Raw genomic sequence first — 12,898 nt, forward strand, 5'->3', positions numbered from 1 at the left:
AATATCCAAACCCCTGTCACTGGGTACAGGAGTCTCTATGTGCACTTTTGATGGTGGTACCCAAATCCTCCATATCCTTGCTCATGTTCGTTTTCTTGTCTGTTTGCTAACTTATCAATTACTGAGAGAAAAGAGTTCCCATCTGCCCCTGGGATTTGTGACTTTGTCCGTTGTCTCATGGAAAGCTTTGTTTCTTGGGAGGTGATGTTTCCTCTTCTCTCACGTCTCTCCCTTTGTACCCCTCTTATGTTCCTCCATCACTCACTGTCTTCTTTCCCACCTTCTTTGTTCTCTCTGCCTCCCCCACTAGCTCCACAGCTCCAGGTCGCAGCCAGCCAACTAGGGAAGGGAGAGGGTGTTTTGCAGACCTTGCCCCCTCTCTCCCCCTCTGGATGTAAGGGTGCAGAAGCTGGGAAAGGCGAGGCAGGCCTTGGATGCACCCTCTCTTGCCAGCTTATCCAATGAGAGGCCCAGAACCAAGTGGGCCAGGGATGGGGTCTGGTGGTCATCAGTGCCTCAGTAACTGGGTCACTTTGGAGACCTTGAGGGTGGCCTGCAGACTCCTCAGTCCTTGTTCTGAGCCAGAAGTGCCCCAGAGGATCTGCCCTGGGGAGGGTGGTTGGCTATCCATGATAGTCTTCTTCCTTCAAACCCTTTCTGCCCCAATCCCAAATCCTTGGGAAGGATTGAGCCTTCCCAATCCCCTAGCCTCCTCTGCAGTTCCTGGGTACCTGCACCCTCCAGCTTCTTCCTGCCCGAGTCACATATTTAGCAGGAGTGTGATAACCCCACGAGGGTCCTAGTTTTCAAACTCCACATCATGGCATGGACAGATCAGGCTCCCCCTACGGTATGGTGGAGCCACGCGAAGGCATTTCCAAAATGTGGTTGAGTGAGGGGGGTGGAATATTGGCTCCTGGGCATCCCTCAGCCAGACACTTCTCTGGCATCCTGGAGTCTCCCATGTGCATGCCTCCCGAGAACTTGGCCTGGAGTGGGTCTGCAAGCAGCCTCTAAACTCCAAACCACAGAGGCAATTGTAAATTCCAGTGCAGAAAGGCATAATATTATGTTGAGGTATGTTCCTTCTATTCCTGCTTTCTGGAGAGTTTTAATCATAAATGAGTGTTGAATTTTGTCAAAGGCTTTCTCTGCATCTATTGAGATAATCATATGGTTTTTATCTTCCAATTTGTTAATGTGGTGTATTACGTTGATCGATTTGCGGATATTAAAGAATCCTTGCATTCCTGGGATAAAGCCCACTTGGTCATGGTGTATGATTTTTTTAATATGTTGTTGGATTCTGTTTGCTAGAATTTTGTTAAGGATTTTTGCATCTATGTTCATCAGTGATATTGGCCTGTAGTTTTCTTTTTTTGTGGCATCTTTGTCTGGTTTTGGAATTAGGGTGATGGTGGCCTCATAGAATGAGTTTGGAAGTTTACCTTCATCTGCAATTTTCTGGAAGAGTTTGAGTAAGATAGGTGTTAGCTCTTCTCTAAATTTTTGGTAGAATTCAGCTGTGAAGCCATCTGGTCATGGGCTTTTGTTTGCTGGAAGATTTTTGATTACAGTTTCGATTTCCTTGCTTGTGATGGTTCTGTTAAGATCTTCTATTTCTTCCTGGTTCAGTTTTGGAAAGTTATACTTTTCTAAGAATTTGTCCATTTCATCCAAGTTGTCCATTTTATTGGCATAGAGCTGCTGGTAGTAGTCTCTTATGATCCTTTGGATTTCAGTGTTGTCTGTTGTGATCTCACCCTTTTCATTTCTTATTTTGTTAATTTGGTTCTTCTCTCTTTGTTTCTTAATGAGTCTCGCTAATGGTTTGTCAATTTTGTTTATTTTTTCAAAAAACCAGCTTTTAGCTTTGTTGATTTTTGCTATGGTCTCTTTAGTTTCTTTTGCATTTATTTCTGCCCTAATTTTTAAGATTTCTTTCCTTCTGCTAACCCTGGGGTTCTTCATTTCTTCCTTCTCTAATTGCTTTAGGTGTAGAGTTAGGTTATTTATTTGGCTTTTTTCTTGTTTCTTGATGTAAGCCTGTAATGCTATGAACCTTCCCCTTAGCACTGCTTTTACAGTGTCCCATAGGTTTTGGGTTGTTGTGCTTTCATTTTTATTCGTTTCTATACATATTTTGATTTCTTTTTTGATTTCTTCTATGATTTGTTGGTTATTCAGAAGCGTGTTATTTAGCCTCCATATGTTTGAATTTTTAACAATTTTTTCCCTGTAATTGAGATCTAATCTTACTGCACTGTGGTCAGAAAAGATGACTGGAATGATTTCAATTTTTTTGAATTTTCCAAGACCAGATTTATGGCCCAGGATGTGATCTATTCTGGAAAGGTTCCGTGTGCGCTTGAGAAAAAGGTGAAGTTGATTGTTTTGGGGTGAAATGTCCTATAGATATCAACTAGGTCTAGCTGGTCCATTGTATCATTTAAGGTTTGTGTTTCCTTATTGATTTTCTGTTTAGTTGATCTATCCATAGTTGTGAGTGGGGTATTAAAGTCTCCCACTATTATTGTGTTACTATTAATTTCCTCTTTCATACTTATTAGCGTTTGCCGTACATATTGCGGTGCTCCTATGTTGGGTGCATATATATTTATAATTGTTATATCTTCTTCTTGGATTGATCCTTTGATCATTATGTAGTGTCCTTCTTAATAAAGGCCTTAAAAAGCGAGTGTCTGTGCCTTGTTGTAGTTGGATAATGCATCCTTCCTGGAGAAGGGAATGGCAGCCCGCTCTAGTATTCTTGCCTGGAGAATCCTGTGGACAGAGGAGCCTGGCCAGGCATAGTCCATGGGGTCGCAAAGAGTCAGACATGACTAACACACACAATGCATCCTTATTCTGAAGACAAGGTATTTTTTTTATGCATGTGGTTAAACTTTTTTTAAAGAGCATGAAAGGGTGTATCCTTTCATATATACAAAGGGTGTATTCCTTTTTCAAAGAGTATGAAAGGGTATATCCTCCTTTCCCTTCTAAGAGGCAAAAATGGTTACTAATTCCTTAACTATCCTTCTAGAAATTTTCTGTGTAAATTTGTTTTTCAGTCACTAAATCGTGACTCTCTGCAACCCCATGGACTGCAGCACACCAGGCTTCCCTGTCCTCCGCTATCTCCTGAAGTTTGCTCAAGTTCCTGTCCATTTAGTCAGTGATGCTATCCAACCGTCTTATGCTCTGCTGCCCTCTTCTCCTTTTGCTTTCCGTCTTTCCCAGCATCAGGGTCTTTTCCAAAGTATATACACAGGACTTTAAAAAAACCCACACACAATGAGAGGATACTATAATACTGTTCTCTACCTTCCTTTTTTAAGTCAACAATAAACCTTAGAGACTGTTCCATATCAGTACATATGTGCCTACCTCACCCCTTTTCACTGACATGTAATATTCTGTTGTGTAAATGTACTATCATTTGGTTAAGCAAATGCCCTATTGATGAAGATTCTGGCTGTTAGTTAATTCTCACAGTGGTGCAGTTAACCACACTGTCTTTGCACATGGGTCTGTGGTTAATTTCAGTGTTCATCTCTCAGAGAGGCAAGTTGAAAGGGATTATGAGCATTTTTAATCTTGAGAAGATTTGCCAAATGTCAAGTAGGGCTTATTAATATTATTTTTTAAAGAATAGGACAGTCCCTGAGGAATATGGGCTCTGAGGCTTCTGAGGATAAACCAAGAATGAAAGCATGTGAAAAAGAATACACGCACACACATATATAATTGAATCACTTGATGTACACCAGAATCTAAATGTACACAGCATCAAGTATCCTTTAGTTTAAAAAAAAAAAGAAACTAAAAAATGAAAGCACAGAGGAAGTGGGGGAGAGGGAAGAGTTTCATGTAGTGATGCAGAAAAACGTGGCAAACCCAGGGAGGGATGTTAACAAAGGAGAGGACACGAAGTGGTCCCTGTGGCCTTTCTTACCTTCCAAGTTCAGTGTGTGAGGCGCCACTGTCATTTTAGCAAGACTCTGCCAAGCCTTCGATGCCTCACTTTTCTAACTGTAATCAAGTAGAATGTGGACTAAAATTCTGCCAGGTGAAAGAATTAACACGTCATGTCCTTGTAAAGTAGAATGCTAACCTTTCCAGGTAAGAGAATTAAATAAACCATGTAGCATATTGACGTGTTGGGTGAGAGAATGAACATATTATAGCCTAATCAAGTAGAATGTTAGCTTACCAAGTAACAGAATTAAAGTTATGGAACTTTAATCATTTCTTTTTAAAAAAATTTTCGTAGAGCAGAGAAGAGGAAAAGGACGTTCTTCCCTGAAACGTGGGTTTGGCACTGTCTCAACATCAGGTACAGTAAGATTTCTTTCCTTCACTGCCTTTGTGGGCTGACTCAAGGCACTCGTGAAAGATTGTTCCCAGTGGGTTTGCCTGGAGAGTGGACACCAACATCTGAGTAAGCCATTGGGCATCCTTTTCTAACACATAAAACGCAAAGCTATGAAGTCAGCCCCAAATCCCAGTGCAGCCTCGGACATCTGCCCATGAAATATGAAATGCGAGGGCTTCGTGCCTCTTACAACTCCCTCTTGGGGTAACTCTATCCACTGTGTTTATATAACGAGCTCATTAAAATGATTACAGTTCCCTGAAACATGAACTCAGTTCCACCCACCTACCCCCCCCTCCCCACTCACTCCTCAGGGGACTTGGGCTCCTGCCCGCCAAACAGGCTGCTTTTCTCAGCACATTTCCTTTCTACATTGTTTTCTCTTTCCACTTGCCTTGAAGCAGCAGCGCTCTGCCAAATTCTTGCCAGTTGCAATTGGTTTTTTTCTTTCAGTGTTTAGTGTCAGAACACCAGTGACACTAAGCATTTTCTTTCGATGCTTAGAGTCAGAAGGTAGTGGTGACCTGCCCTGGGAAACCAGTTAGGCATGAAAGTTCAGACCTCAGGGGCCAGTGGGTGGACCTACTGCTGAGCTGGGGTCCCCTTCTCAGCATGAGATGCCAAGGCACATGCTTAGCTCAGGACCAAGCGCACATCGGGGGTTTCTCAGGCAGCCCTCACTGATGTGTGTGTCCCCATTATGGGCAATCTTCCCTGCTGGTCAGGACAGATGCTGATTTTTTTTTTTTTTTTAATTTTTATTATTATTATTTATTTTTGGCTGGGTCTCTGTTGCTGCAAGAGGGTTACTCTCTAGTTGCAGTGCAGGCTTCTCGTTGTGACCGCTTCTCTTGTTGCACAATGCAGGGTCCAAGTGCTCGGGCTCAATAGTTGTGATACACGAGCTTAGTTGCCCCATGGCCTGTGGGATCTTCCCGAACTAGGGATCTTCCCGACATAGGGCTCGAACCTATGTTCTCTGAAATTGGCAGGCGGATTCTTACCCATTGGACCACCAGGGAAGCCCAGGTGCTGGGTTATTGCATTTTGTAATGGGAGTCCATGTTTAAGATGTGCTCTCTGTCCATCATCAGAGATGTACAGAAAGTAGAAACGTATCTATTTTCTGTGTGCAGGGTGCTGTGTTAGGCAGTGAGTAGTGTTTTGGTGCCAAGAATGGCACCTGAACAAGGCAGAGAGCGTCCCCTCACTCATAGAATTTATGTTTTATGCCCTTAAAGCCTTCATGCTTCAGGAGGGCCAGTGTTCTCATGGAGGGCTGGGAGCGGGGCTTGGGAGGAAGTGCAGGGACCCTTCAGGGAAGCTGGAGAGACTCCCAGGGCAGGTGGAGCCCAAGCTGAATCCCACAGGATAACAAGAAAGGGCTAAAGGAGTCCAGGAGGTGGGCCCCATGTGGGCAAGAGTTGGGGCTCCGGAGAGGCAGAGGGGCTAAGAGGAGGAGGCAGGGAGTGTGAAGGCCGAGTGGGCTGTGATGGTAGGCGTGGAGAGCCCCAGAGCGTTGCTGGGAGGCACTTGGCATTGGAGGGGCTCTCTCTCCCGCTGTTGGCTTGAGCAAGGGTGAGTCGGAGAGTGTGGATCTGAGACTAAGGAGGAGCTTCTTGCTGGGCCCAGGCAAGGATTAGTTAGCTCTTTTTTTTCCTAATTTTTAAAATTTGTAAAATAACATTAACATAAAATTTACCATCTTAATTGTTTTTAGGTGTGCAGCCCAGTGGCGTTAAGAGCATTTATATCATTGTGCTACCATTACCACCACCCATCCCCAAAACGCTTCTCATCGTGCAAAGCTGAAATGATGTGCCCATTAAATACTAATTCCCACCCCTCCCTCCTTCCAGGCCCTGGAAGCCACTCTGCTTTTTGTCCCTGTGAATCTTACTGCTCTAGGGGCCTCATATACTTGGAATCATACAACATCTGTTGTTTTGTGTCTGGCTCATTTCACTTAGCTTGATGTTCTCAAAGTGCATCCACACTGTGGCATGTATCAGAATTTCCTTTCTTCTTAAGGCTGAATAACATTCCACTGTATGGATGGATCCCTTTAAAAAAAAATTTTTTTTTTAATGGTCTCACTGTGCACCTTGTGGGATCTTAGTTCTCCAACTGGGTATGGAACCCAGGCTCCCCACAGTGGAAGCTCAGAATCTTGACCGCTGGACCATCAAGGAAGTCGCTGGACGGATCACATTTTGTGTATCCATTCAGCCTTTGGTTGACACGTAGGTTGCTTCCACCTTTTGGTTATTAGGAATAATCCTTCTTTGAATATTGGTGTGCAAATATTTCTTTGAGACCCTGTTTTCAATTCTTTGGGGTACACGCCCGGAAGTGGAGTTGCTGGATCTTATGGTAATTCTGTATTTAATATTTTGAGAAACCACCATATGGTTTTTCACCATGGTTGCCCCATTTGACATTCCCACCAGCAGTGCACAAAAGTTCTTTAAACGTTGAATAGAATTTACCAGTGAAGCCATCACATCCAGTGCTTCCCTTTTTGGGGAGACTTTGATTACTGATTTGCTCTCCTTAATCCCAGGTGCAGTTGTGGCCTCGGCAGGCTTGAAAAATCACACAGACCGGGAGCAGGGCTCCACAGGAGTGGATGGGACAGGGAAGCCAGGCCAGGGAGTGTGGATGTTCCCCGGGGTGGGTGGCTGGCTGACTGGTTTGGCACTCGGTGTGCACAGAGCAGTTGGCTAAGACCATCCGGAGCTGATGAAAATTTTTCCAGATGGAAGATGCTGAGCTTGAATTGTTGCCATGGTGACAACCTGTGACCCTCACAGAGGCAAGGATGGATGCCCAGATGCTGCAGCGCACACCCAGTGAGGCTGGGTCAAGCTTCTGGGAAGGGGATGGAGAGTTCAGGAAGAGGAGAGAGGAACAGCCAGGCATCTCCCTGAAACCCAAGGCCATGTTGCTGGATTTCTCAGATCCCGCTGGACTACTGCCTCACAGCCCCGGATAACAGCTCATGGTTGCCCTTCTTTCCACAGTGATCCGTCTGGCGAGGAGACACTCAGCGTGCAGGTCCCCGACTCCATCACCAGCTGGGTGGGCGAGGCGGTGGGTCTGTCCCCCGGGAGGGGCCTGGGCATTGCTGAGCCCACTCTGCTGAAGACCTTCAAGCCTTTCTTCGTAGACTTCACGCTGCCCCCCTATGTGGTCCGTGGAGAACAGGCCAAGATCCCACTCAGCATCTACAACTACATGGACACCTGTGCTGAGGTACCAGACCCGTCCTCTGTAAACAGCCTTTCCCATTACCAGCTGGCGGGGGAGGCGGGAAGGGGGCGGCATCCTTGATGTCAGGAGGCAGGGAGAGTTGTGGAGGGGGATGGGTTTGAGGGTCACAGTACCTGTGATGTTGGGTAGGCTGGGGGAGGTGCAGTCATCTAGGGGGGCTGTGAGGTTAGCATCTGTAACATTAGCAAAACCAGGGCTGGATGGATCAAGTACTGCTTCACCCGCCGTCTAAACCTGGGGAGGTTGTGGGTGGGAGTGCATGGCGGGGCTGGAGGTTGACAGATGAGATGGAGCCACTGTCCTTGACTCTGGGCCCCTCGGGGCTTTGGGTGGATGAGTGTCATATGTAATGACATGGAGTCAGGGGTCAGCAAACCTTCTCTGTAAAGGGCTAGATAGTAAATATTTCAATCTTTGCCAGCCAGAGGGTCTGTGTTGCAGTTGCTACCCTTGGCCGTTGTGCGGGAAGGCAGTCACAGATAACACGCCCATGAATCGGCCTGGCCGTGTTCCCATAAATCTTTATTTCTGGATACTTGAAATTTGAGTTTCATTTAATTTTCATGCATCACAGAATGTAATTCTTTTTAATTTATTGATTTGGCTATGCTGGGTCTTAGTTGCCATATGCAGGGTCTTCACTGCATTATGTGGGATCTTTCACTGCAGCGGATGGACTCTATAGTTGTGGGCTTAGCTACTCCTCAGCATATGGGATCTTAGGTTCCTGACCAGGGGTAGAAGCCGCGTCCCCTGCATTGCAACATGCATGTATGTATGTGTGCTCACTTATGGCTGACTCTGTGGCCCCATGGACTGTAGCTCACCAGGCTTCTCTGTCCATGGAGTTTTCCAGGCAAGAACACTGGAATGGGTTGCCATTTCCTACTCCAGGGGATCTTCCCCACCCAGGGACTGAACCTATGTCTCTGGCATCTCCTGCATTGGCAGGAGGATTCTTTCCCACCAGTGCCACCTGGAAATCAGGTGGATTCTTAAACACTGGACCACGAGGGAGGTCCCAATATCATTATTATTATTTTTTTTAAAGCTTCCCTTTTTCATTCTAATCATTTAAAAAAAAAAAACAACGTAAAAACCATTCTTAGCTCCCTGGCCTCACAGAAACAGGTGATGGATTGGATTTAGGTCAGGTTGTGGGCCTCCCAGGTGGGGCCAGTGATAACGAACCCATCTGCCAGTGCAGGAGATATAACAGACATGGGTTCAATCCCTGGGTTGGGAAGAAGATCCCTGGAAGAGGGCATGGCAAACCCGCTCCAGTATTCTTGCCTGGAGAATCCGCATGGACAGAGGAGCCTGTAGGGGGCGGTATATAGGGTCATAAAGAGTTGGACTTGACTGAAGCGACTTAGCATGCACACATGTGCCGACCCCAGCACAGAAGTGAGGAATCCTGGTGGGCCCCAGGGCAGGCACTCTGAATCTCAATTTCTACTGAAAAAAAAACTGATTGACCTTGTCCATGTTATTCCACCTGTTGGTATGTCAGTTTCTACAAATGTCAAGCAGACAGGAGTCTTAACGGTGGTTAAAGGGGTAAGTGGGTCGGTCCACATAGCTGCTAAGAATGGTGATTGTCCCATGGACCTTGTTGGTGCTATTCCAACTCTTGGGGTCCTAGGCCTTGCAGGGTGCAGTACAGTGGGAGGGGAGGTGACTCCTTCTCAGAGGAGGTGGAAAGGCTACTATATCAGCTTCTTGTGGCCACTGTAACAAAGTAGCAGAAACTGGGCGGCTTAAAACAAGGGAAATGTATTCTCTCACAGTTCTGGAGGCTGGAGTCCAAGGTCAAAGTATGGACAGGGCTGGCTTCCTCCAGAAGGAGGCTCTGAGGGATGGTCTGTCCCTGACCTCTCTCCTGGCTTCTGGGAGCTGCCCACAATCTGTGGCGTTCTCTTTGCTTGTGGCAGCCTTGTTCCAGTCTCTGCCTCAGTCTTCCCATGGGCTTCTTCTCTCTGTGTATCTTTGCATCATCCTTCTCTGCACAGACTCTGTGTCCAGATTTCCTCTTAGAAGAGCCCTTGTCTTGTTGGATTAGAAAAAGTGAAAGTGTTAGTCACCCAGTTGTATCCAACTCTCTTTAATCCCCTGGCCTGTAGCCTGCCAAGCTCCTCTGTCCATGGAATTCTTCAGGCAAAAATACTGGAGTGGGTTGCCATTCCCTCCTCCAGAGGATCGTCCCATTCCAGGGATCGAACCTTGGTCTCCCACATTGCAGGCTTGATGCAGTGACCTCCTTGGAACTTGATGACATCTGCTGAGACCATAGTTCCTAATGAGGTCACATTTACAGGTACCAAGGTTAGTACTTCAACATACTTTAAAAAAAAATTTATTTATTTGGCTGTGCCAGGCCTTAGTTGCAATGTGAGGGATCTTTCTGTTGTGGCGTTTGGGTTCTTTGGGCTTCCCTGGTGGCTCAGTGATAAAGAATCTGCCTCCCAATGCAAGAGACATCAGAGACTCGGGTTCTATCCCTGGGTTGGGAAGATCCCCTGGAGGAAGAAATGTCAACCCACTCCAGAATTCTTGCCTGAAGAATCCCATGGACAGGGGAGCCTGGAGGGCTACAGTCCATGGGGTTGCAAAGAATCAGACGTGACTGAGCGCACACACACATGTGGATTCTTTAGTTTTGGCATGCAGGATCTCTTAGTGCAGCATGTGGAAATCTAATTCCCTGATCAGGGATCGAACCCAGGCCCCCTGCATTGGGAGCAGAGTCTTAGCCACTTGACCACCAGGGAAGTGCCTGGACTTCAACATATCTTACTGGAGGGACACAATTCAACCCATAACCACTAACCCAAGGAGGTGGGCTTGGTGGTTTCAGACCCTGATGATGAGGAGAGATGGCAGACAATGTGGAGGGAGTCTTGAGGACCAGGATCAGTTGGAGGCGGGATAGGGAAGCAGCGTTTGGGGGCTGAGCCTCAGTGTGGCTACAAGAGGGCGGGGGCGTCCTCCTCCACCTCTGTAATCCTTCGCTTACCATCTCAGCCTGGACATCGGCTGGTGAGTGGGAGGAAGAGAGGGGAGGGGGGCTCCCAGGGTTAGGGGCAACCCGCAGGGATGGGGATTGGGAGCTGAAGCTACAGTTGGATGGACGAGTGAGTTGGGGGCAGGGCCTAGGGTCCAGCTGGGGAGCAAGCCTGCTCTCAGCAAGTCAGCATGGAGGTGAGGCTGTAGGTCTCAGCCTCACCCTAGCCAGTCCAGGGAGGCAGCTGACCTCATGCTGGCCCTACCCATGTGAATGGGGCCTCCCAAGGCTACTGACACATTCCCCACCAAGGGCAGAGATGTGAGTTGCAGCCCCAGGCCAAGGTCACCAGAAACCAAGAGGTTTTATCCAACCACTACCCACTTTTCCTGAAAAACAAGGCTTTCTGAAGTGATTGGAATTTGCCACCTGAAAGGCGTCAAGACTGCTGGGGATGGAAGTCCTGAGTGGGAGGCGGGCGGAACTCCCATACCTCAGCTACAGTTTCACCACATCCTTGCCTCCCTGTCTCCAGAAGACCCTCTGGACTTCAGCTTGGTGTTTCCATTCACTAGGCTGCCTTGCCTCTGTTTCCTGATCTGGCTGTGAGAGATCTACTTGCCTGCTCCCCATGCCCACTGCCCGCACAGGCTGCTCTGGGGTGGGGGGAGGGAGCAGGTTTCAGGCTCCTTTGTGAGTCTGATCATAGATGCTGTGTCAGAGCCATTTCTGAGCCTGGTCCAGAGTGGGGACAACATTGTTCTGAGTCTCTGAGTCTTGGCTCACAGGGTGACCTTGAACTTACATGAAATCCTTTGTTCCTTTTTTCCTTTGTAAATGCTATACCTCCACTGAATAGTTAAATCAACCCAAGAACTTACTGCCTGGAATGCCTTATAATAACCTCGAGGCCAGTTAAGGACCCCTCCCATGCCCTCTGCCGGGCGTGGCCCAGTTTTGAGCCTGGTATTTGCATTTGGCTTTCTGATGCTTATTTGACTCTACGGAACAACCACACATCATGTACTGTCACATAGAAATTTCTCCTCTCTTGGGTCTTTAATGGAAAGAAAATTCCAAGTTGGAAAAAAAACGGTCAGCACAGGTCTAGAATAGAAATGGAACACCCAGAGGCTACCAGAAAGGAATTCCCAGGTGTAAAATGTTAGTGATTCTAATTCATTCACTCAAAAGCAATCACCCAGGTCTCCGAGGTTTGTCAGGCTTTGTGCAGGAATCTGAAGACCCGAATGACAGGACATGATGTCTGCCTGAGCTCAACCTGGACTTCTGACACTGCTGACTCAGTTTTCTTAGGCACACACCTCTGTGTCCGGCGCTGGGTGGATGGTTTTACCTGTATTGTTATCCAGTGCACAAATGGGCTGAGAAAGGAGGAACTGTGATGGAACTGAAATGGTTTGATGTCATTGTGGGGACTCTGAGGAGCTCCAGTAGCATAGCCCTTTATGTCTCAGTGCAGAAAGAATTCAGTGAGAGGTGAAGTGATAGATAAGAAGTGACTTATTGGAATAGGATGCTTGTGAGGCTGACAAGCAGGCAGACCAGAGAGTGCCATGCCCCAGGGACTTACTGGGCTCCAGTTGTGTAATCAAAGGAAAAGTGGGAAGGGGGTGAAGAAGTCTTTGTTGTCCTTAAGTAAACGTCATGCTTCCATCATCAGCTCCTCCTTCAGGCTGGGCAGGGGAGTTTTCTTGTCCCTACATGGTCGAGCTGGGTCCACAGATTGTTGTTTTTTCATGTGTGCGGAGAGCATATCCTGACTTAGTGAGCTCGATGGGCAGGATGTGGGTTTCAGGCCACATGTTTTATTGTTTGGGGGCGTGTCTTGTGCTTCTGTTGCCTGCTTTTGCGGCTAAGCGAGTCTGCTTGGTTTTGTGGTTAAGCAACCCTACTTTCTTAATTGTTAGCTTACGGGATCTCCCGTATTTTTTTTGCTTACAGTCCCCTAGTGGGATTAACTATTTAATCACTTACCTTGTCCCTACTGGTATCATTCCCGTATAGGAAGCTCAGAGAAGCATTATGTTCAAGGTCCCCCAGGGACTGAGGGGCAGATCTGTGTTAGCATTAGGTGTCGGGAATTGCCCAGTGGTCCAGTGGTTAGGACTCTATGCTCCCACTGCAGGAGGCCCAGGTTTGATCCCTGGTCCAGGAACTGAGATCTCTCAAGCCTATGCTGTGTGCTATAGCCAAAAAAAAAAAAAAAATATATATGCCTA

At 47.0% G+C, this 12,898-nt stretch overlaps 1 protein-coding gene across 3 annotated transcripts in view; it reads left to right on the forward strand.

Annotated features, from left to right (window-relative positions):
• CPAMD8 (C3 and PZP like alpha-2-macroglobulin domain containing 8) overlaps positions 1-12,898 on the forward strand; it is a 99,868-nt gene that overhangs the window by 40,025 nt on the left and 46,945 nt on the right. For all 3 annotated transcript variants that reach the window (XR_010660847.1, XM_065917491.1, XM_065917492.1), the window contains exons 19-20: positions 4,277-4,339; positions 7,402-7,633. Coding sequence is in view for 2 of the 3 variants with exons in the window: in XM_065917491.1 (XP_065773563.1) it covers positions 4,277-4,339; positions 7,402-7,633 (295 nt within the window). In the remaining variant the exon portion in view is untranslated. The remainder of the gene's footprint in view (positions 1-4,276; positions 4,340-7,401; positions 7,634-12,898) is intronic.

The sequence above is a fragment of the Muntiacus reevesi genome, chromosome 1, assembly GCF_963930625.1.
Source record: "Muntiacus reevesi chromosome 1, mMunRee1.1, whole genome shotgun sequence".
Classification (NCBI taxonomy): Eukaryota; Metazoa; Chordata; class Mammalia; order Artiodactyla; family Cervidae; genus Muntiacus; species Muntiacus reevesi.